The sequence below is a fragment of the Chiroxiphia lanceolata genome, chromosome 5 (assembly GCF_009829145.1).
Source record: "Chiroxiphia lanceolata isolate bChiLan1 chromosome 5, bChiLan1.pri, whole genome shotgun sequence".
NCBI lineage: Eukaryota > Metazoa > Chordata > Aves > Passeriformes > Pipridae > Chiroxiphia > Chiroxiphia lanceolata.
The window spans coordinates 36676736-36700988 of record NC_045641.1 but is presented as its reverse complement, the minus strand read 5'-3'; the positions used below and the strand labels follow the sequence as shown (position 1 = coordinate 36700988).

At 36.4% G+C, this 24253-nt stretch overlaps 1 protein-coding gene across 8 annotated transcripts in view; it reads right to left on the bottom strand.

Annotated features, from left to right (window-relative positions):
* LGR5 (leucine rich repeat containing G protein-coupled receptor 5) overlaps nt 1–24253 on the bottom strand; it is an 87184-nt gene that overhangs the window by 36350 nt on the left and 26581 nt on the right. For 6 of the 8 annotated variants that reach the window (XM_032689246.1, XM_032689250.1, XM_032689252.1 and 3 more), the window contains exons 2-3: nt 13561–13632; nt 1473–1544 (exon numbers count right to left, since the gene is read on the bottom strand). In XM_032689246.1, coding sequence (XP_032545137.1) covers nt 1473–1544; nt 13561–13632 — 144 coding nt within the window. Of the gene's footprint in view, nt 1–1472; nt 1545–13560; nt 13633–16827; nt 16919–19763; nt 19823–22150; nt 22221–24253 lie in introns of those variants that run through there. The other 2 variants (XM_032689251.1, XM_032689253.1) reach the window with 2 other exon arrangements.

Here is a 24253-nt window from a genome sequence, read left to right as displayed (position 1 = left end):
CTCCAGTTCCCTGACCCTGTCAAAAGCCCACTCTCTTCAAAGCAAACAGATACCTGTAGCACATTAGCTTTGTTAACAGCTAGATAACAGCTTTGAGCAGAATTTTCAAAGCAACTGAGAAAGTTAAAAGAATAAATCCGATTTTCTTTCAATAGGGCTTAAGCTCCTAATTGCCTCCAGTGACTCTGAAATTTTCATTTTCATGTACCAATTTTGTTTTCCTTCTGAAGTGATTCTATTCTGATAAAGCTGTGAAGGACTGACTCTTGAAATCCTTACTCAGGAAAATGCTACTATGGCAAATGTAACTTTTAACTGTATGAGAAATTTACGATTTGGTCTGAAGAAAATTTGATCTCTATAAAAACTGCTTTATTTTTTTCAATGAAATAGATTTTCTCAAACTGAAGGCTGCTAGCAACGACCTGACAAATCTGTTTTCTGAAATATCAATCACATCGTTTAGCTTGCAAAGATTGAAAAATCACTTTTCATTCCTAAATAATCTTTTTCTCCCTTTGAATATGGTTTCATTCACACTAATACCTAATATCCTTGTTTGGACCAACTCCTACACATATAAAAGAATTCTATGTGGATAAATCTGAAGCAGTACATGCTGCCTTCAAAATGAGGCATACTCAATGGGAGACTAGAAAAGAAATAATTTTGGCAGACCTAAAGCTCCTTGGGCCAACGAGAGCTAGAGCTCACCAACTGAAAAGAAGATGGAATAAGAATCTCTTCATACTTCTTTTCCAGTTGTGTATTTTTTCAGTAGAGCTTTGTATACTCTTACAGTAGCATCAGGCTTGGCTTGACATTGCCTAGGAGGTTGGTGTTCTTGCTAATAATAAAATTTCTCTGAATTTTACATAGGCAAAGATCCCCTCTAGTGTAATCCCCACTGTGAGATGTGGCCTGCTAATAATTTTAGTAACTGTATGGCTGACTTATTACTCCAAATAATACAGGGTTTTGTAATATTTTTTATAATTTATCCAATAGTCATTACATTGCAGAGAGCAAGATATGAAATACGGGCTACATTGTAAATTACATTGTGTTCTACAATAATGTTTTTTACCCCCCCGGCTCTCAAGAAAAGGAAAAGGCAATTTAACCCCAGTTTTGTGTGATCATGAAAAGTTAACTTGAAATCAGAACTTTGAGACAATTGAAGAAACTATTAACTGAACCAATTTTTACCTTTGATATTGTACAGAGACATCTACTTGATGAGCAAGTTGTTTTTAGAATGCCATTAATGTTTTCCAACCTTTGTTTAGGATATTTTCTATATGAAAAAACAAAGATTTAATGATGCTCATATGTATCTTCACTTCAATTGAATTGTTCAAAGTGAGCTGATCGAAATATGTAATTTACTTGATCAAAACTTCACTGGCTAATTAGTTCCCTGGAGCATTTAGGAAATCAGAAATATATCAAACAACACACAGTTTACTTACAGCACTTTAAGACTGAAAAGGCCAGCAAATGCTCCCTTAGGAATGTATGTCAAGCCATTTCCTGCAAGACGTCTGCAAAGTTTGAAAAAGGAAAAGAAAAGGAGTGAATACTTTTTTTTCTCTTCATGTGGAATTAATTTGGTTGTTAAAAAGTGCAACAAAGCTATGTTTGAGCAACCGATGCCAGAGACAGTAGTTTAAGAACCTAGTTTTGTCATTAATACACTTTTTAAAGAAAAAAAAAAGAGAATTCTTTAATTGCACAGTTGATCCACTGACAGATAGACTGCAGAGAAAAAGAACAATTTCATGGCAAATTGTCCTTACAGTTTAGAATGCACATGGAATGAATTCTTCATATTGTTTTTAGGGGTTAGAGCAATCCCAGCAACTAAAATACAGACCTACTGACAACAATTAGCATCATAGGATTTACAGACATGCACTTTGTGTAATTGTGCATGTATGATGTCCAACCACATTTAACTCATCTGCACTAATATAAAAATAGATCCATATAGTAATGACCACAGTTATTTTAAAATAACTACACACAAAACTGCTGTACCAGTGGAATAATAGTTTTCCTGTGAGCAGTTGTGTAATAAGCTGGCAAAAAGTATTTGCTGAAATTTGTAGGGCTTTTTTCCCTACTTCTATTGCATCTTCCCCTCAGAATGCCTGAAAGTATTTTACAGACCTAGTTAAGTACAACAAATACCTCTGTAAAGCATGTTACTCTCAGAAAAAAAAAGGCTGCATTCTGTAAGGTTTTTGTTCAGGAAAGGGATAATCTATTTGATACAAAATAATGGCATTTCCATGTTCTGGCCCTCAGGAAAGAACACAGGATTAGTTCCAGGAAATGCCTTAGGTACCAAGCTGCCAGAGAGGAACCTACAGGACTGAAGTAGAATCATAGAATCAGCCAGGTTGGAAAAGATCTCTGAGATCATCAAGTCCAACCCTTGATCCACTACCACCGCAGTTACTAGACCATGGTGCTAAGTGCCACATCCAGTCTCATCTTAAAAACCTCCAGGGACGGAGAATCCACCACTTCCCTGGGCAGCCCATTCCAATGCCTGATTACCCTCTCTGTAAAGAATTGCTTCCTAATATCCAACCTAAACCTCCCCTGGCAGAGCTTAAGACCATGCCCTCTTGTCTTACTGATAGTTGCCTGCTCTGAATATTTTTCAATTTGGAAAGACCTTTCACTAATTTTGCAGACAGTGATTAATTCTATCTTATATGATATTTCTCTGCTAATGCAGCAGCAGATCATGCTCATCATGTACAGCCCTACATATTTCAGTAGAGGATTACATAAAGTATATCACAAATGCATGTATGTCCTTGTAGTTCTCTCATGAAGCAAACTGACATTGTCAGAAAAGGTAGACACCTGGCAACAATTATTTTAGATGTAGTGATGTTGTCTGACCTTCATTTACCATAGTAAATGCTTTCTCATGATGGCTATTTCATGATTCACTGTGGAAGAAGTTCTGGAAAAGCACCTATCTATTCCCAAGATGTTTCTTGAAACCACTTCTGAACACTGGCACAATAGTAGCATCTTTCCAGCCCACTGGAATTCCTAGCATTGTAGTATTCTGTAAAAATCAGGAAAAATTATTCATTTGCATAATTGTCTAATTCTTTCAATATTCTTGGATGAAATCTAGCACATCGGTACTTTGCAGGCACGCTGCAAAGCTCATTAAGTTCAGGTTATTTGTTCCTGATAATTTTTAATGTCTTCCTTGCAGCATTTTCTTACTGTGTTTCTATTCTCAGCTTTGGCATAGGGGAAAATTAATCCCTTTGTTGACACCACACTATATATCAAGTATCTACCAGCATCCACTTTTCTCCACCTCAGGGATTTTGTTTTCTATTATCCTAAATTATTTGAGGGAAGCTTCCCAACATTTTTCTGAACTTTGGATATACTTTGGGTAGTAATTTTAGTCTGAATGGGTAAATATAATTTCCCTGAACAAATGAGAATGCACATAATATCTCTCTCCATAGTTGAGTATTTAGTTAATGATTTCGGAGAGCAGGAATGAAATAGTTTGTTTATAGCATTTATGTAACCAAATGTCTGGCTTTTATTATTTGAACAACTTTGAATTCCCATTTTTGAAAGTTAATTCTTTTATTTCGAGTCTTTCTGACATTATTGTACAAATACCTTGTTATTTTAAAAATATCTCATTACATACATTCAGGCTTACATGTATCACATCTCTTTAATGAAAAAGTAATCAAAAAGGATCACATTTTCTGGGCTATATTATTTTAGATTTAGATTTTACTTGCAGTGCTTGAATAATCTTGCAAATTAATGGAGGCTGGAAAAGTTTACGGAGAAGTGCCATGTCTCCTTCAGTATCTGCCACAGCCGGAGTCAAGATACTAGGATACCTTTAGCTTAGGCATTGGCTATGTTTTTATACTATGGCGTGCTTCTTCATAAAAGATGTAAGAAACCCACAGAAAGCTCCAAAAATTATCAGAAACTTTTTTTTGCTTTCCTTTCGTTGTCTGAAAAGAAAAACTTCATCAGATTGAAGCAAATAAATATGAGGTTGTAACTGAGAACAGTCAACTACTTCCTTTATATTTCTAATACAATAATTTTTCTTTGCCAACTAAAACCAGCTTTTTATGTGTGGATGTTTTCTGCATCATGACAAGCCTTTCCTGGCACCAAACATCTCCTCATTACCTGATGGGAAGGAAGGTGAACTCAAAACACTAAAAAGTCTTCTCTGTACAGATAAAAAACCGTGGCCTTTAACAAAGAAAGCACCTTTCCACTGACTGTGGAAAGAACCCATGGCAAATCTAACCCAGCTACTTCTCACTGTCTGCAGCAGACAGTGCTAGTACAATATGGGTAGTGGCTGCTTTTCTTCTTTGCCTAAGTAAAATCTAGTCCAGCAAATGCTGAACAAGCATTTGTGAAGCATATTTCAAAATCTAGTAGTACCAAACCTATAACCAGGACATGAAAGGAAGGTAATTGTCTCCTTGAGAAAAAGCATATGTTTACACATATAATAATATTCAAGCCATGTTCTAACAGGATTAGCACAATGGAATTTTCTGGAACAAGTTACTGATCAACTCTTTCAAGGTGCTGAAATGCAGGAGAATAGATGACACTCTGGATAGTGATACGGGTCAACATATGATGGGAATAAACAGTGTGAAAGGAGTCAAGCTGCACTATTAAGAAGAGAAAACGCAGTGAACTCTCTTGTAATCCTATTTCAGAACAGATAAAGTTAAGTAGAAATTCATTACGCTCAAATTTCTGATAAATATTTTGGATTCTTATTATTATCTCAGTAAATTATAATATGAATACCTAACTGACTCAATGTTTCTAGACTACTGCCAGTGCATGTTCTTTAATATAGATTAGGTTATATATCATTGCATCACTTGTGTTGCATTATATTTAATCAGTTCTCACATAGTGCAATATCCTAGTGCAATATCCTAGTGCAATATGAAATCATTCTTCAACTATGCAAAGATACAGAGAGATTTCTACAAAAATAATTCTGTGAACGACTATCCTGCCTTGATGTCTCTTTGACTCTGCATTTTACTTCTGTTCACTAACTGGTTTGCTAATTTTATTTAAGGAATGAGAGCAAGGCCTGCACATGCTAAGAGAATGCTATCATGAATATGTTTATATATATATATGTATAAAAATTTATATTTATGAGTAGATTAACATCAACAGAGTCACAATTCAGTCAGTTTTATATTTGCCTGTTTTCTTGGAAAACAGAGGTTCTATTTATAATTTGCTACATTGTATACTACAGCTAAAAAACTCTCCAGACAGAAAACTGAACAGGGATCATACGGAAGAACCTAAAAATTGTTGGAAAAAAAATAATCTTTGCTTTTCTGAATAGAAATTGGAACTACAGAAGGCCTGAGACAGTGAAAAACCGCAACAGATGGGACAGTTCTGCTGGTATGTGGTACCTTCCTGAATTTGGTGCTAAAACACTAGCATGTGATGTAGAAAATTCCATTAAAATTCATGTAATCATGACTGTGTCTTTTTTATCTTGTGTACAGATAAGAAACTCTCTTTTGTAATTTGAAACTTCTTTCTTAAAAGTCTGATCTGCCTCTCCAAATGCCATAATAGTTCTGAATAACTGATAAAGATCCGTGGTGAAATACCAGTCTCACTGATGCCTGTGGAAAAATTTGTGCTGACACAAGTAGAAATAGGACTCTGCATCCTACCACAGTATCATACTTGCCAGCACTTGTCTCTGAGGAGCTGCACCAACAGCACTACTACCAATCCTAAAACTATTATCTCAATTTCTAAGGAAGGAAATGGCTGCCTGGGGAGGAACATGGAAGTATAACAAGAAAACATAAATTTCCAAATCTTTTTCTAAAACAACTTGTTCTGATATAAAAAACTGTCTTTGTTCAAGGAAGAATTATCAATCTTGAATCTTGCTTCAATTTTTTTTACTGACAAACTATATCAAAGATACATAAACACACAACACATATATATGTAGTCCTCCTATATAAAAGTATAGCCATTATATAATTTATATATTTCTATGACCATAATTTTCTTTGGCTTGCATACGCATCAATAAATAGGTAACATGAAATATTTTAAAAAGCTCTGACAAAATGGACATTCATCCAGCACTTACTGAGTGTCAACTAAAATTCTGAGATGAGTTTAATTTTATATTTATTAATGACTATTCTCAGACCAATGCAATAGAAATGCATGAATTAATGGGTGATTAATTACAGTGTTAATAACTAATGTGTGACATCAACATATATTTCAACTTTTTTTTTAAGAATTACTATGTTAGACTTGGAATTTAAAAGTTAGTCTATATGTCAATTATCTTTTTATATTTCAATCTGTTGTGTTAATTAAAACTAATTATAGCAATATAAAAAGAAATGTAGGTCAAATGATATATTAAAAAATCTGATGCTCAGAGAGATCAAAGAAGAAAATGTAAAAATATTCTCCTTTCTTTAAAAAAGGGGAGGAGAGTGTGCAAGTCATAATTGTGCTGTATATTATATTTATTGCTACTTAAAATTTAGTTGGAAATTCAAATATAACACAGTCTGCTCTTGCTTTAGGGCCTAATTGCCTTTTAAAATGCATGTGCCAAATTCTCGTAGGATGTAAACTGGAATAACTCCAACTGACCTAAAGCAGTTGGAATTAAATCAGTGTGTATTTGATCTTGAGCTGGCTTTGATAAAACAGATTTTTGCCAGTTAAGGATATGGTCTAAAACGTGCTATTTCTTTCTCCATGTATAAAAGGCAGAGACTCTTTCTGTACCTGGCATGAGTATGATCCGGTAACTGCTAGAGACAACTGATCTCCCTAGCCAGCGCCGAGAACAAGCTGCTTTGTTCTTCTACAGGACTCCAACAGGACCCTTCTGCTCAACAGGTATCTAAGAAACTGCCTTCCAATTGCTGCAAGGCCAACTGTCTGGAGGGAGCCTAACATCAGCCAGGAAATCCCACACCGATTCCCAGCAGTGGACCCCATGGATACAACTAATAAAAGGCATTCCTTCTGTGTTTGAAGAATATTGTCACCAAATCACTACTCTCAGAACAACCTTAAAATTGTTAAAATTTCTTTCTCACTGTTTAAATGTTACATCAAGATGGAGCATTAAACAGTGGATCATACATAACTCATTTCCTAAGCTGGGTCTTCCAAGTGTCATTTACACTTCTGATGCTGGTTTTCAATTTATCCCAGTAGTGTCAGTATCACCAGAAAGGGTAGGAATTAATAACAACAATCATTAATAGCAGGAACTGGCTGAAGTGTACTGCAGTACAACACACCATGATCACACTGCCAATAATGAAAAATGTGTTAGCTGTTTAGTCATTTCAGTGTGACAAAGAACACAAACAGTACAGATCCAAGTTTTGAGGTTGCTGCTGTTATCCTGAGTGGTACAATGAGGCAGCACCAATGAATTACTGGAGAAATTACTGCTACTCCTGCTTGGAAATTCAGAAAAACAACTTAGAAGTTAATTTTACGGTGCTTGTGAACCTATTAGATATAAATGTCATATGCGCCAAATTCCTTAGCCATAATCCTAAGCAAGTGAAAAATTGACCCATGCAAGTAGCAAAAGTGGTCACTGCACTGAAGTCAAGCAGGCTGAACTTCCACTGATAAAAAAAGGAAATTATTTCTGCATACTTGCTACTGCAGCACACACAGAATGTGTAAGAATTAAATTAAAATCCTGCCTCAGGATCTATAGATATATAGCATGCTTCATCTTAGTCTAATTAAGTATAATGTCACTATCTGTATTGATCGCAAAACACAAAATGCTCTTCCAATGACTCTGTTTGATGTTCTAAACTAGTTCCTAATGAATATTGCTGGATAATAAATTACAAGTTCCAGAAAGCACTTATAAGCTACAAGCCAAAAATAAACTTCAACAGATGCTCAATAAGAGTAACGCAGCAGCGCCTACAGGATTTCTTGGATATCAACCTAGAACATTTATTATTTCTGCTTTCATGCATATCTGACTCTTTTCACTTCTATTTTCTTCCTTCCCCATCGCCTCCCCTTCTTTATACCACAGATGCACAGCAGCTCCAGTGTCAAGGTTGCTCCATGCAATTTGCACTAACATTTCCAGAATAATTGTCTGTCAGCACAAGCTATTCAACAAGCAATGCAAGCAACTCTGATTTAGCATTTACTCTGTGTTGTTCTTTTTTTCTGGTGTTTTTTGTTTTTGTTTTTGTTTTTTTTTTTTTGTTCCTCATCTTGTCATTCTTGGTAAGACAGTAAAAAGGGCAGTTTGGAGGATGTCAGGCTGACACATCCACATGGGCGAGTTCTTTGTTGTTACTCGCTTTGGTGGCATCAAAAGGACAGCAACAAAGGCAGTGACAGCTCCAGAACATCAGGGCCCTTTTTTGTGGGTGTAAAGGTTACAAGTTGTTAGCTCATACAGCAGGATCTTCTGTGCTCAGGTTTGTTCTTTCCTAGTAAACTAAAACTCTGCAAGCAAACACTAGGGGAGAAAACTATTGTCATTGTTTCCTGCTGATTAATTAGGTAAATATCTTCTTACTGTTTATACCGGTGTACGGTTAATTTCAAGAAAACTGGTGCACATTCCTCTGTCAGGATTTAGAGTGCAGCTCTGTAGTAAAGCACAGTTGGGAAACTACAGTCCCGAGGCATCAACAAAGTTTATTACAGCAACAGAATTTACAATGCACCAATTGCTGGGCTGGTGACAGGCACCCCTCACTGAAAAACACCACATATCGAACACAGTGCCATTGTCTGATCTACATGTATGCACACACGAAGTGAAGAAACCGAATTCATAATTTATAGGAAGAAACTGAATTCACAACTTATGTGTTAAATTGTGCACAGCTCTGATATGATCTATGGGATCATGTCACTTAGCGGTGAAAAGTTCTTGAAACTTTAGTTGATGGAGGTGACACAAGCCAATTTTCACCAGGAATAGCTCTGCTAGACCCTGCTGTGCAAGAACTGTAAAACTGGTATTGAAGTGACATTGGAATGTGTGGACAGTTTGAGACCAATAGATGACACTTTATTTTTACTTCAGTTCTGCAGCTGCAGGCATTTCTACTTTCTTGCCTTGGAGGTTTTCAAATTTATGCAGCTTAATCTTTGGGAAAGATTGTAGTATTTAACCATATTGTTACAAGACTGTTGAAGTAAATGACAAGATTCCTCACTTGCTCAAAAAATTTTTGGACTATGGCTGCAGCATTTTCATGTTTTACACCAGCTTACTGAACAGTAAAAAGTACAGAATTTGTTTTCAGAGCCAGTCACAATGTGCCTGCACCAGCACAAAAATAAAGACTGTACAGGACCCCCAGGAGCAAATGCTCTCAGTTTTCAAAGACCAGAGATCTCAGTCCCACTGCTCAGAGTCTGTGGGGAAAAGAATACCTAATTCCCATTAACAGCTTTGAAAACCTCTTTGTAGGAAGAAAGAGCAAACACAGAGAGAAGTGAAAGGAAAAAAATAAATAAGAACAGATGGCAATGGATCACGCCTGGTAATGTAGGACTTCATTTATACAGGAGCCTCTTAACCAATTCTGCAGTATAAAGATATTTCAACACAAATAATGGTAAGATTCACAGAATACATCTATTATATATTTTATCTGTAATTCTGCACTTCCATATTACAGTAAAATGTACTTTTAAAGGCACTTCTGCCTGACTTCCGTAATAATGCCAAGATCAATCTGAAAAACTTTGTAGATACATATTAAATTCCTTTTAAGATTATTTTAAAATAATCACGTGGGTGTCCAAAAATGGTCTTGCACCTGTATGTAAATTGCAATTAATTTAGGGTGACTTCATTGCTTGATTTTGTGAAAAAGAAGTTATTTGGGACTGTCCTGCTCTGTAGTAAAGTAATTGCAATGTAACAGTCTTTTGTTGTTGTTTTACTAAAACACTTATATGAAGTTCCTGAAAAATAGCAATTTACTAAAAATCACTTGGAGCTTTGCTTATCTGTGGAATGTTCCTGCGTTTAAAATTAAAGTAAAAGCCTTATATATGTGCATGCGTGGGTGTCTGCACATATATTTATGCATATGTATGTATATGTGGATATATATATAGCTGGAGAGATTTTACAGTTAGGTCTGATTCAAACAGCTTTAAATTTTTATTGGCTTTCTTCCTCACTTTTGAGACATTAATTTATAAAATAAAACAGTTTCAGGCACTGCTCTGAAGTGTTACTAATCTCAAAATGTTAGGCCTAACTCAGATGTAGCAGACTCTAAAATTCTTAAGAGTCTCACCCTGGGTAAGTCTTTACGCTCTTTAAAAAACCTTTTTTCCATGTATTACTCTCATTCCCTGCTCTATTAGTAAAGGCATTCTACATATTGTAAAATGACATATGTCATATGTCTAGAAATAATCCTCATGAGACTGAATCTTGGACTTGGTCAGACTGATAAATATCTGCAGTTATTTTGAATTTATAATGGAGAATTTAACTTAATGGTGGTGTACAAGTTCATGCAGAGCAACTTGCTGATAATCAAGCAGCTGAAGCATTTTTCTTTCTTGGTGGGAGCTCCATCATACATGCTTTAAGAGAAAATTAGGCCTGAAAGGTCCAACATTTTCACAAATAAAAGATCTTGCTCAGAACTAAACTTTTTGGGAGTTAGAAAGTTCAATGTTTTCCAAAATTTTCAGAGGAATGTGCACCTCAGAAATACAGCTTACTTTCAATATATTGTACTTCAGTGATCATAGTCTTTGGTTAAGAATAAATACCAGGCATGATCATCAGGTTTGCAAGAATGCTGTGTGCAGAGATGTCTAACCTTGACTGTAAATGTAGATCACATTCAGCATGGAAGTTCAGAACTGGCTGAACAGACCTGGCTTATATATCACTGCTTTGGAGGTAAAACAATTGGTCTAACTGTCTTAATAAAATCTTAGTTCTTTAGGGGTAATGACTTATTAGTATGGCCAAACCGGGCATCCAGGATATAACATCTAAGCTGAAACTTAGGTGGATCATTCATTGGCTTTTATCAGATTTTTGAACCAGATCTCTAATAGAGGTACTCGTAACACTTTTTTCAACACTTAAAAACCCTAAAAAATGCATTTTAAGCTCCTGCTGTTTTTTATTTTGAAGAGCAGACAGACATTGCTAAAATGCATTTTAATTTTATGGAACATTGCTTTGGTAAAGATCTCATAAAATCTTACTTTAACAATGTCTGTGTTACAGGCCAAGTTATATTTTTCAATAGCACCTTTTAACTGAGCCACATAAACAAAACACAGAATTCCCAGGTAAGCTAGAAAAAAACCATCATATGGCAATGCCCGGATGGGAAAAATGATTTTCGTATGTACAATCACTGCTCAGAAATTAACATAGGGGAGCATGAGAACAACAATGGCTGTTACCCTCTACTTCAAAGTTGAATATCCAGTTCCCTTTCCATTGCCTATAATTTTTTTCCAAGTAATATTAGGCTGAATTGTACTGCATGTCTCTGAACACCAAAGAATCTCTCAGCACAACAAGAGGAGGTAATCAATTGCCTCACATCTCCAAAGGCTTCAGTTTTCCATGCTTATTTTAAAAGGGAATATAAACTGGAAGGGTTTCACAAAATAGCATTAAATTAATGAGAAATGGAAATTGTTGGCTTGTGCAAAACGAATAGAAAGGTTGACTATGTATATGTAAAACGAAATACAGTAAAGACATAAATACCTTTCTGGTACTACCAGCAATGAAGGACTGGCATTACTTGATTTGGAACAGAGGGTTGTAAGGATAAAGGCTTAAGATGAAACAGACTACAGAATAGCTTCTCAGGCACTGACTTAAGTCTTGCTATTTGAGTCATCTAACTTTGGACCATAAAATGAAACAGTGAAGGTAACTTGGCTTCAGGTATTAGAATTTACTTCCAGGAAAAGCCCAAACTTTTAATTCTTTTCTTTAATGGCTAGAGACCAATCATTGGGTTGGATGGTTTTAGTAAGGTTATTAAATTGACAGGAAATTGGACAAGCAAGCATGAACACTATGCAGAAGTCGACAAGCAGGGACTTCGTGGCCTGATTCACTTCATACGCACTTGGTGAGTGACATCTCTCTCTGTTATGTTCATATCTGTTACAATATTCCAAAGTTGCACTAACAGCGAGAAAGATACTGACAATCAAAGAAATAAGTAAAGAAAGAGAGACTGAAAAGAAGTAAAGCTTTCTAAATACAAGTGCCAACAGTAATAAAAATAAGTCATGAAAGGAAAATCTGCTTGCAAATAGGGTATTCTCCAAAGTTAGCACTACAAAATGGTTTCAATGTTTTATTTTTTTCATAGATTCATAGATGCCACCTGGAAAGACCAGCTGGCAAAATTCAAAGGAGCATTAGCAACGACACCAAAATTGTCACAGCAATACCCACCTAAATTGCAGAGGATTGTACACATTTCATAGCTTAAAACAGACTTGTCTTTGCAAGAAAGGCAGCACAATGATTCTGCATTTCTTATGTGGATTTTATGGTGTGTTAGCAGCTAAACATGCTATAAAACAGAAGACTTTCACTTTAAAACTTATAAACCATGTTTCATAAAAGGCTTTTAATCAATATTTAGAGGTACTCATACAAATACAGGTGCCAGCTTTTTTCCACAAGATCTATGGTGCACCAGTTATAGAGTCTCAATCACTCTTCAGAAACCTAAATTTTCTTTTAAGCCTGGGCCATTATAACTAGAGTCACTGCCAAATCCAGGTCTCATGAATGCACAATACTTTTCACTTTTGGTTAGTCACCATCGCTTCAAGCCAGCATTCCTCTTTTGATGTTGTGCTTGATCAGCTAGTTCTTGCAATGTACTTTTCTCCCTCCGTGAACGTACTAGATAGCGTAACTAAGCTTTTTGCAGGATCCTGCATTCTACAGTTGGCCTTCAGGGACGCTAAGTTTAAGAGTAAAGAAAGAGTAATTAAAAGTGATTAGGACAAGAAGCCTCGACACTATGAAATGTGGACTCAATTGTCCTTGACACAGGCAGAATGAGGCAGCAGGTTTTGGTTTTGATTACAGCTTTACTTGTGATTTTAATAAACATGAGACAGTATTCAAACTTTTAATATCCTGCTGCTTAACTATTTCCAAAAAGCAATCCAGCTCTCTTAAACAGCCCTTGTTTAAAAATTTTAATTTGTTTGGCTCTGTCTCTGCTCAGAGAAGTTGTAGCCTCATGGTAACTCTTTTACAAGTTCATTTCCAGAATCACAGCAATTGGGGTTTTTTCAACTAAGTGTTTCCGCATGTGTCAAAAGTGTCAGGCTGACAGCTTTCCTGCACCATTTTATCTGGTTCCCACAGTAAGTATGAGAGACAAACACAGGAATGTGTCTAGTGCTGACTATGCCCATCAAGAATACAATGATACTTACAGCTCTTCCAGGAAGCGGAGATTGTGTACAGGGTTTGAGGGCAGCTTAGTAATGTTGTTCATACTGAGATCACTGTAGGGGAAAACAGACACAGACTTAATATGGCACGCCACAACTGTGGCATCCAGCTGTTCATTCCACACATTTTTCAGTACTACATTAACAAAAATCAGGTCCTCTGCCAGTACTGATGAATCGTTACCTAGTTAGCACATTAAACATTCTTCTTTTGTATGAACACAGGGTTGTAAAATCAAATACAGTCTGTAGCATGTTCTTCATTTTCAGAGGTTTTGGAATGTTTTATCACTCTCTATAAATCATCTGGAACACTAAACAACCCTTTTAGTCAACATAATTTTAATAAACCACTGTATTGTATTAAAATTTACTTGGAGTAGTAAAGAAAAACTACTATGATTTTTGTTGGTTTTGTTGTAGCACCATAGTACACTTGGTTTACTAAAGTAGACAGGCAAAAGCATACCAGTACAGACTATCTGCAACATCCTTTATATTTCATGACTATGGAATCACTTTGCTGTACAACCTGCTGCATGGTCACACTGATTTGCCTTGCCTCACATCAGGCACATCAGGTGTCCCCAAACCCCAACTTGACTCAAAGAAATGATATATTTTCAAACAATAAACATGCAATTTTTGAGTGCTCTTTTGTTACAGGTACTCAAATTGCATTAAATAAGTGAAATGAACCATAAAACAAGGGTGTAATGTGATCCCGCTCTGTAGCACACTTCCTGCTGGGGTTCCACAGTAGTTCCTGGTACAGGAAACTACTAGCCATATCAGCTCTGTCAGAGCTCATTCAAGCTATGTTTTAGACGAAATTTCACATAATACCTTTTTACTCTTAACTTGCTTTTTCATTGTTTTCCATTGTCTTCCTCATGCCCCACAGTACCATTATAATTGCTTTTCATTAAGTACAAAACCTGTAAACAGACTCCATAATAAAATTCTGCGTGGAAGATCCAACTTACAAGACTATAACAAAATTCCTGTAGTTTCTTAAAATAAAATTAAGAATGACCTGCATTTTTTATGCAAACGTTATATAGTAATTTAAAACTCCCCACTATTTAAACGTATCTATGCATTTGTAGCAGTGCTTATAGTTTCCAGCTACTTTGGTTACTATTTAGATAACTTTTATTTCTTCCAGCTGTTGAGAGCTTACAAGGTAAATAAGTTATCTGTACTTTGGTGGGTAGGCATCCTATGCCTACTCCATCTAGTTCTTATTATTCACAGTCTGTTTCACATTACAGAATATATGCTTGATATATGTTTGATCTTTTGCTGAATTTTAAAATGTATAATTTAAAAACATACTTCACATAGAGATTCTGAAATAAAGGAAATGTGTTAATACTTTACAACAATTATCAAATCACTGTTGAGTAAGGTCTCTGCATTCACTTCAAAATCAAAGTATAATTTGAGAAATGTGTACTTATTAAATTCATTCTTTACTGTAATACTTTATCACCTAATTCTTTCATACTGTTTAGCAGGTTATTGCCCTTTTACTTTGATAAAGGCTCAAAGGGTTTATTCTGGCAAAGGAACAAAAACATGGATTTATTTGGCAAAAGAAAAACTCATCCAGGTAGTGAAGTACATACTACTGAATATTAAGATAAACCCAATATTTTAACAAGATCATTTTGATTGTGATATTTTCAACACATGTCTTAATGGGATTTTGGAAACATCCCAAATCACATTTTAGACTTAAAAACCAGCCCTGCTGGAAGATGGGAATGATTCATCTTCAGATACACATATATTTAGAGCATTCTACAAAACCAGCATTAACCAGTGCTCTGGCTGACCAAGAAAACCTGGTTTTCTAGCATATTAATTTCCGTTACTAGCAAGCAGTACTTCTCTGCTTGTATCACCCACAGGACCCCATGACGAACCAGTCAGAAGCAATCTACAGATCAGACCTTAATATCTTAAGAGGATTAGAATAAGAGGAGGTGGCTTTCATTATGTGCTTTGATGCACAAGGAGAAAATCAACAATACGTGCGTTTTTCTTAATAACATCTTTAGACCCTAGAGCTGGATTTGCCAGCAGTGAACTCCTATGTCCTAGTCTTCTTTTTGGACTCAGTCATGTGGTAAAGTATGTGCTCCACATCATATGATGGAGGAGAACCTCTTTCCCAGTGTACACTGCAGCAACTGCTAACTCTTTTTAGTTAAATAATTTCCTTCTGCTACTTTTTTTCTGGTTACTTCTTTTCCAGATTATTCTTTTGGTGGAACACAGCATACAAAGATGTTTCTGTAAAACAAAACTCCTAAACATTACATATGCATATTTCATAGAATCAAAATCATTTAGGTTGGAAAAGACCCTTAAGATCTTTCCAGTCCAGCCGTTCACCCAGCACTGCCATGTTCATCACTAAACCATGTCACTAAGTGCCACACCTATGCATCTTTTAAATACTTCCAGAGATGGTGGATGCAACAGAAATTATTTCCCAATTTTGATCCACTATGTCTTTTTAAACTAGTTTTTAACACGCAACTAATACACAGGCCATTCCAGTCTATGCTGGCAATGTGCTGTTCTTTTAGCTATAAGGGTTTAAGAATATAAGGGCAACTACTGTAGGGAGAGGTAATACATTTGATGAGCCTAGCTGATACAGTTGGAAAAACGGAGAAACTTTCAGGCACAAAAATAAAAACCCTCTACTTTTCCCAACTGTATCAGTTGGCTAAACAGGTGGCATTATTTCTCCCTAAAAAAACACACATCCCTTACATTGGAAAGCAGTAGTTAATTTTTTAGATTCAGAATATTTTTTTGGAACAGAATCACCATAGATGCATTTAATCCAATTTTTGCTCACTGAAAGGGAGAGAAGTACCATGACCCAGAGCTACTGCTGGGGGGATGTTTGGAGATGTGAGACAAACAAAAAGGGTTAATGCAAGGCAATCAGTCACCGGGTCTCGTATGAGCAATACTGAAAAATTTGGGCTTCTGAGTAGGAATTTCTCACAGTGCTCTAGAGACAAATAAAGGAAGTTTTCAGCATTTTGGTTTGCCAGCATTTTGGACCTTAATGCCAAGAAGACATAGCTAGGATGAGATTTACGGCCATTAGCTAGATAAAGCACAGTTAACAGCCAGAAAGAGCTAGCTGGTAAACTACAGGATTACACATTATTACTATGAAAACCAGTAATACTTGCAATGGGTATGTCTTATGTCCTGCACCTGCAATGGTTTCTTTCCAAGAAGTGCATCAAACAGGTTTTCTGATTTCTGCTTTCACTGCTAGCCTGCCAAAATCAGCAATTTGCTTTCTCTAGGAAACAGAAGGGGATGAAAGATGGCTTACACGTCAGCATTTGCATTGTAATGCTTAAAAACATTAAAATCAAAGTACTGGATCTTTAACTATCCTCAGTGGAATTGTTCTGGTTTTATACTGGATCTTGGTAAACTCTTACAAACTACAGCAATGAAAAACAGAGAATTATTACATTACTGAAAACCTGTAAATAACTCAGCATAACAGAACTACTCCTGTCTCCCACCATCAAAGCACATACAAATCCCGCTGATGTCAGCAGGAGCAACACAGTAAGAGTATACCCAGTTTTAAAACGCTCCTAATATAACCAGCAATAGTACCAGATCTACCTCTGTGAAAACTATCTGCACCGTGAACTGCCATATTCTACTGAAAAGGCAATACACTGTTTTGAACAGTCAGATGGACATATCGGGTGTTCTCCCATCAGCATTCCTGCGGCCTGTTTCCAACTGCTGACTATAAAAGCAACACACCAGCAAATGCAACTTCATCTTTTCAAAAGATTAGAAGTTTTGTTTCAATGACTGCAATGGCAACATGGCTCACTATAATGATATCTTAACTACATCCTGTACCAATCAATCATCATGCTGTGCCTCTGGTGACTTGCTAAGGGAATCCCATCTATGATGAAATCTTTGAAAAACAGAAAATATTGCAAACTCCAACATGCATCTATTTGTTTTTTCTTGGTGAGAAGATTGGTAAATTCTGAGCATTTGCAAAACAGCACCCAAGAAGGTGAATACAACAGATCTTCCCCCTACGCGCCCCCCCCCCCCCCCGTTTTGTTGTCCATGCATATATGTGCTGAAAAAACATACAGCTACCATCTTAATAGTGAGCTCAAAATGAATTCCAGAAAGCCAGTAAAACAAGTTAAGTAAACCAGTTCTTAACACTTAATAGATGCGTTTGGAGGCTGAGTTACTAACCTGTTATTAGCTGTTATTACAAGAAACGTTTCAAGTGACTATTCATCTTGGAAGGTCAGTTTTTACGTTATACTCATGTTTTTTAAAGGAGAACAAAAATCTCTCCAGGGATACACACAAAACTTCTACTGGCTTTCATCAACCTGCCAGTCTACTATTAGGCTCAACATCTATTATACTGAATGGTACAAACCTGTCTACCCATTGCAGGTCTAATACAATTTTGTAGCCTATTTTCTTAACCATTGCAACCTGCTTGATTTTCAGAAAATGATCAAGACTTATTATTAGGATTATTAATTTTGATTCTTCTAAGCCTGCCTTATCCCAACAAGATGTATTAACAATTATTTTTATGGAAGTCTTTGAAAGATAAAGCACTTTCATAAAATACTGACAATAGACTGAATGTACTGCCTTAGTTACTACCAGCTGAGAACAGTTTCTAAACTATGACAATTCCCTTAATTAATTTACAGCACAATGACACTAGTTCACATGTAGTAATACAAAATAATGAAAACAGGTGCATATTACTTCTGTTCTTCCCTTGTTGTGCCTATCTTTTTAATTCTTGTTTCTACTGTTGGCAGAACAATAGCTCCACTGTACAATGGAAGAATATGTTAGCTATTAACTACATGCCATCCACTAACACAAATGCTTCATCAGCTTGCATGAAAAATATCTTCATCTGCTACAGCTATTTAAATCTATTTGTCAACACTGTAGTAGTAGTAGTTCCTATTTCTTACAAGTAAATTGCTATAGGTGTTTTTGTTTGAGGGTCTCAATAAATAAATAGAATTATCACCAATTTACAGAAGAGAAATCAAGACACCTAATGGCAGTGTGACATGTTCCCAGTCAAACAGATGCTCATACACCAACATCTGAAAAGGAAACCGACATTGATGATGATTTGTCCAGTGCCCTTTTTATTAGATCGTGGATCACACTGTCCAATCATGGCATTTACACCAGTGCGATGCATAAGCTGCCAACAGACTCAGAAAACCATGATAATATTTTTCATTTTAATGTTCCTAAATTACACGATCTTTCAAAGACATCATGAAAACTCCTAGTCATGTATTTGCATGTTTAATACACACATGCAGAGCAGCATAGGGCAGACTATGAGCACACAAAAATAAGCACTGTTAGCGCTTTCTGCAAATTAAACCATAGCATTCCTTCTCATAAGTAGCTTCAAACTTCATCTGTGGTTCTTTAAAGGACTTCGTAGTAAACTATGACTAAGATGTGAATTTCCACTAAATGATTCACATTTGAAGAGTACATATTTATATTTGGAAAAATCTTCTGGAAGAAAAAGTGGTAGATTTGCAGGAAGCAGCAGTAGGGAGAGAATTATAACAAACATTACACAAAACAGATAATCTCACTATCAAGGTTTTCATGGTAAATAACAAGTGGCAATAGCATGGATATTTCTACCCTTCTGCACATTGATAATGACAAATGCTAAAATTAAGTATTTAAAAATTCATTATCTCATGTAATAGCGAATTAACAGCAACTGATCCCATGCTATACTTTTACACAGAAGTGATGCAAGGCTAAAAGAGGATTGCTTGTTACTTGACATTGAAGTTCACTGTTTCCAGAGACTCAACACCTTTGTATTAAAACACACCCTGCAAAAAGCAGATGATGTGTGGTCACCAGAGAATAGACCCAGCAGTGAGAATATGTGTGCCTGTGCACCTCACAAAGAGCTTTTATGCCAGTACACAGACAGTACTCCTGCTGCCTGCCTCACTCTCCTTCCTTTCCTTGGCACACCAGTAGTGCTTGTTCTAGCAGTGCATTTTGCTTACAGAAGACACAACCATTGCAACTGTAAATAGACATATATGAAAAGGATCAGGCACTTTGAACTTAGGGAAGCCTCAAAGGTGATCCAGTAACACCAAGAGCGCTCTGTCCACATCTCCTTTCTATTGCTGTGTATTGGCCCATAACACCGGATCCTGGCAAACTAGGCTGTTAGGTCACATCTGGATTCAACACAAAGTAAGAAATATGCTCTGGTCAGAATTCTGCACTCTCGACACCTGTCAGTGGGTTCCTCTGATGTCACAGACAGCAGAGTGGCTTATTACTGCAGAAGCTCTGTAACAGAGTCATTTTAAACAGCACATATTATTCCTGAACATAGGCAATTCTATCATATATAAACAGCCATCAAAGCCTTACTTATATCTAGGCTGCAGAACATTTGTAAAGCAAACAGTATGTACATGATTAATCTTTTCAGGAAATGATTTTGCCATTCAGTTTATCCAACACTCCAGCAGAGGGAGCAGGGTAGAGCAAACAATTTGGGTCAAAACACAAAGTAAAAATCAAAGATCACATCAAACACACCCACTGCTGAATTAATCTGACAAGTACCTGACATTTACCTTAGGTACAAAGATTCTGGCTCTCTGCTTTTTTTTGTATATCAAATTCATAATGCTTCCTAGACGAAACTAGCCACTTACTTTCAAAGCTGATTCATGGCTGTTCATTTGATACTGAAGACTCAATTTGCTAAGTAATAGTTACCAGAGTAAGTTATAAAAACATTTGAACATGTCAGTCATTTACTGTACTTAACTCACACATTAAAAAACTTAAATAATTAATAAGGAATATTTTATAATATAAAAACCAGTAAGAGCAATTAAAAGAGGACTGAATGGAATTCCTCTTCCTCCCATGCCCATAGATTGTATTAGTACTATCTTACTTTATGAATTATTACCTATTTCTGCTGAACAAATTCAAATATTAAATGAGTACTGCATACATGATTTGTCTTGTTCAAATACTGAACAATACAAACAGAAAAATATCAGTTTTTATTGTAATTTATGAAGACAACTACTAGCGTGTTTGTTGTGTTTTTCATCATTATCTGTTTATCAGGTAGTGTTTATTTTATTTTGATGAAGAACAGTACAGCTAAATTGAGAAACAATATTTATTAGAAGTGATCAAGTCTGGAGAAAAAAACTCTTGGCCTCTCTCAGTTTCAGAATATTTTCTGCCCCTCCAGAAGTTGCTTATTTTTATAACTATTTGCTCCAAAAATGACAAAAATATAGGAAAAAATCCTTTATTTTCCCCCTCTTCTTTTTTTTTTTTTCTGAATGAGTGGACACATTCATCCATTTTAGAAATCTGAGGTCCAATTTCCTTCTAATTCCCAGTCTATAATTTCATACCTCTGAAACTGTTCCTAAATTATGACTATCTATATGAGAGGAGAATATCTATAAAAAGCACAGCATATATAAGAGTTCAACACCTTGTCTACAGCAGAAATAAATTCAAAATATATGTGAGTGTAGACAAAGACTGAAAATACACACTATGATAAAGTACACGCTTCTTAAATCAAGTATTATGAACCATACAGCCAAATGAGCTGAATACCCAACTGCAACTTATATACATCCCAGGTTGTATGTTACATAAGCCAATTTTAAAACTCATCTTCACCAAAATATCCAATATTACTTCAGTGAGTCTGCTGAGAGTGGAAATTATTTTTGACTAGCCTGATTTCATTCATAACAAGATATACTCTAAGTCATTGATTTTGTTGGTCTTACTTTGTCTCAACTCAATGCCACAGCATGGATTTTAAGGATTAAAAAACAAACGGCTGTGAGAGCATCTGCTACAAACACATTTCAACAGTGATGGTGTGAATATGAGTTTCCAGAAATCTGTGCACCACAGCCCTGTATGCAGGGCAGTTAAATGATGCTACGCTGTATCACACCTACTACAGTTCTTCTCTGAAGTATGAATTTGATCATTTTTGTGTTGTTGCTTAGCTGAAATAATTATTTACAGAATCTTCTCTGAATGCATGGACAACCCAAGGGATGTCATATTACCAACATACTCAATTTCATTCAATGCTGCTACCAAAAAATTACACCTGATCTCCCCACCCCAGCCCATCACTACTCATTCCTTGTGAGGATACTATTGAACCAGAGTTGGCAACTGGCCCAGATTTAAAAAAAAATCCAGCAGGAAAAAAATTGGTTTTAATCCAAATCAGTTCCCTGAACTGGTTCACTACATCGCTGTTTGTACCTCCACAAACCCAAATAAGAAAGGTGAAGCAGAATTGTTTTATTTCAGTTGGCAGTTTTGGCTTAGAGTAATGCAGGGTGATCCTGTGCCTAGAACGTAAATATTGTAAACATTTTTCAGATATAGGAAGTTGAGGATTTTTTCTACACACATATCTTACCTTTATGTCTGACAGAGCTTGTTCACTAAAATACAATAGGCCTCCAGATCTGCCAGCTCCGGATGGCTGACAGCCTCTTCCGACACCTCCTGCAGAGCTCAGAGGAATGACAAAGCTGTCAGATCTTTCCCTGATAGATTGAACACCCAAATTTCTGCAATAGTAAGTGCCAAGAAATATGCATAGCTTGATTCTTACAGAGATAGTGTACTTAAAACCACTGTATTTCTCCATCAGGTCATTATTTTTTTCCTTAAATAATCAAAATCCACCTTCATCATAAGATATCTTCACAAGGGCTAGTCTAAACCAGCCTTAATATACATAAATACCAGGTCATTAATCTTATACTGACATGACTTATACCTAGTCTTCACACATTTCGTTTGCTTGTAATTGATCAGCTGCCCTTCAGACAGGCAGAGTACCAAAATAGCTGAGCTAGCTTTAAACAATTCAGGTCAAGGAGCAGGGCTGAGAGGCACTAAGTCACCCTACCAAGGAGAAATCTTTGGTAGAGACATCTTATGCGTTGGATTGGGCTGGAACGTGTTTTCCGGGTGGTTATACCAGCACGATCTTCAGGGAAAAGAGCTGTGCTCCCTCTAGTATATAAATGTTCTCTCTTTAGATAAATTATTTTCCTTTACAGTAACTGAAATTACTGGGATCAGAGCTGTACAATTAATACGTGGAGGTAAAATACTTCAGAACTATTTCTACTGAGATCAGTTGGGCTGTTCAGATGATAAACTAATATTTAGTAGGAGTGGGGGCAGCATACTCTGATCCAGAATAAATGATGCCTGCTTCCTTCTTTTATTCAGAGAGTTTACATAGTCCACTGTTCAGCAACCTCATTTTGAGGCCCATGACCCATCACTTCTTGTGATTGTTATGAAGATCAACAGAAAATCCCTTCAGGGCACGCAATTAACTGGTGCTTTTCAGCTAAATCTGCTGCACTGTCCCTGTTTCAGGCTTCAAGTATCAGTTTTGGATCTTCCTGGAGAGAATATTGAACCATACCACAAAACATCAGTAGCCAAAACAAACCTTTACCAAATATAAACTGTTGCTGCCAACTCTATTGCACCTGTGTGCATATGTGAAATAAATGTGTCCCTTATCCTGCACATCTGGTCTGCTTTTTTTGCACACAAAATGAACTTTCCAAGATGTCTTTCATTTAGCTATTCCAAATGCTATAAAAATGCTGGAAACAATCAGTTTTCCTATTATTTACATATCTTAAAACTTCTAATATAGCAAGTCAATGTCAGCACACGTGGGTAAACACCTGGTTCTACTGATGCTGGCGGCAAAACTTCCAGTGACTCCCATGGGAGGAAGATGTCATCCCAGGCCTACAAGTTCCTAATGCCAGGTTCTACCCAACAGGCAGCACTTCACAGTTGTGGAAATTATGCAACAGCACATTGTCTGCAGTAGTCCATGCAGTACTGATGGGTTCACTAGGAAGATTTCTACATATTATTTTCAGCCCTTTTATAATTTCCAAAATCTGTTGAGCTAAAGGTAGGATGTTGTTGGTTTGGGCGAGTAAGGAAAGGAAAGTGTGACATTTTCTGCTGTTACAGCCTCTCTTTGTTTCCTGTTTGGTTGTCATGCCTGCTTCAATTATTTGGGTACTTAATTTTCATTCCTGGTGTTTTTTTCAAAGTGACAAGCTGATTCTGTTCATTTTTCCTTCCTCACCCTCTCTTTTCCATAGCTTTTGCTCAATTTTTCTTTCACATCAAGTTCTGTTTTCCAGTTAGCTCCATTAGGAAACCAGAAGGATTACTCAGAATAACCTGCATTGTGATGGTGTAAGAGACTGAAATGTTAATGGTTAATAGCTCAAACAATCAGCCATTTGCAAAAGCAGTGAGTGCTTTGCTGATGATGTGCAAGGCAACAGCCCAGCTGCAGAGGGCGAGCACCAGAGGATGATCATGACAAATCAATCTTCCTTCAGCAAGAAGCTGTGTTTTGAGCCAGATAAGGGAAGAGACCGATAATAAGCAGATCCTGTGAGATGGGATAGTGCTTTTTATCACGCCAATGTCCTCCTTTACTGGCTGAGTTGGAAAACTCCCC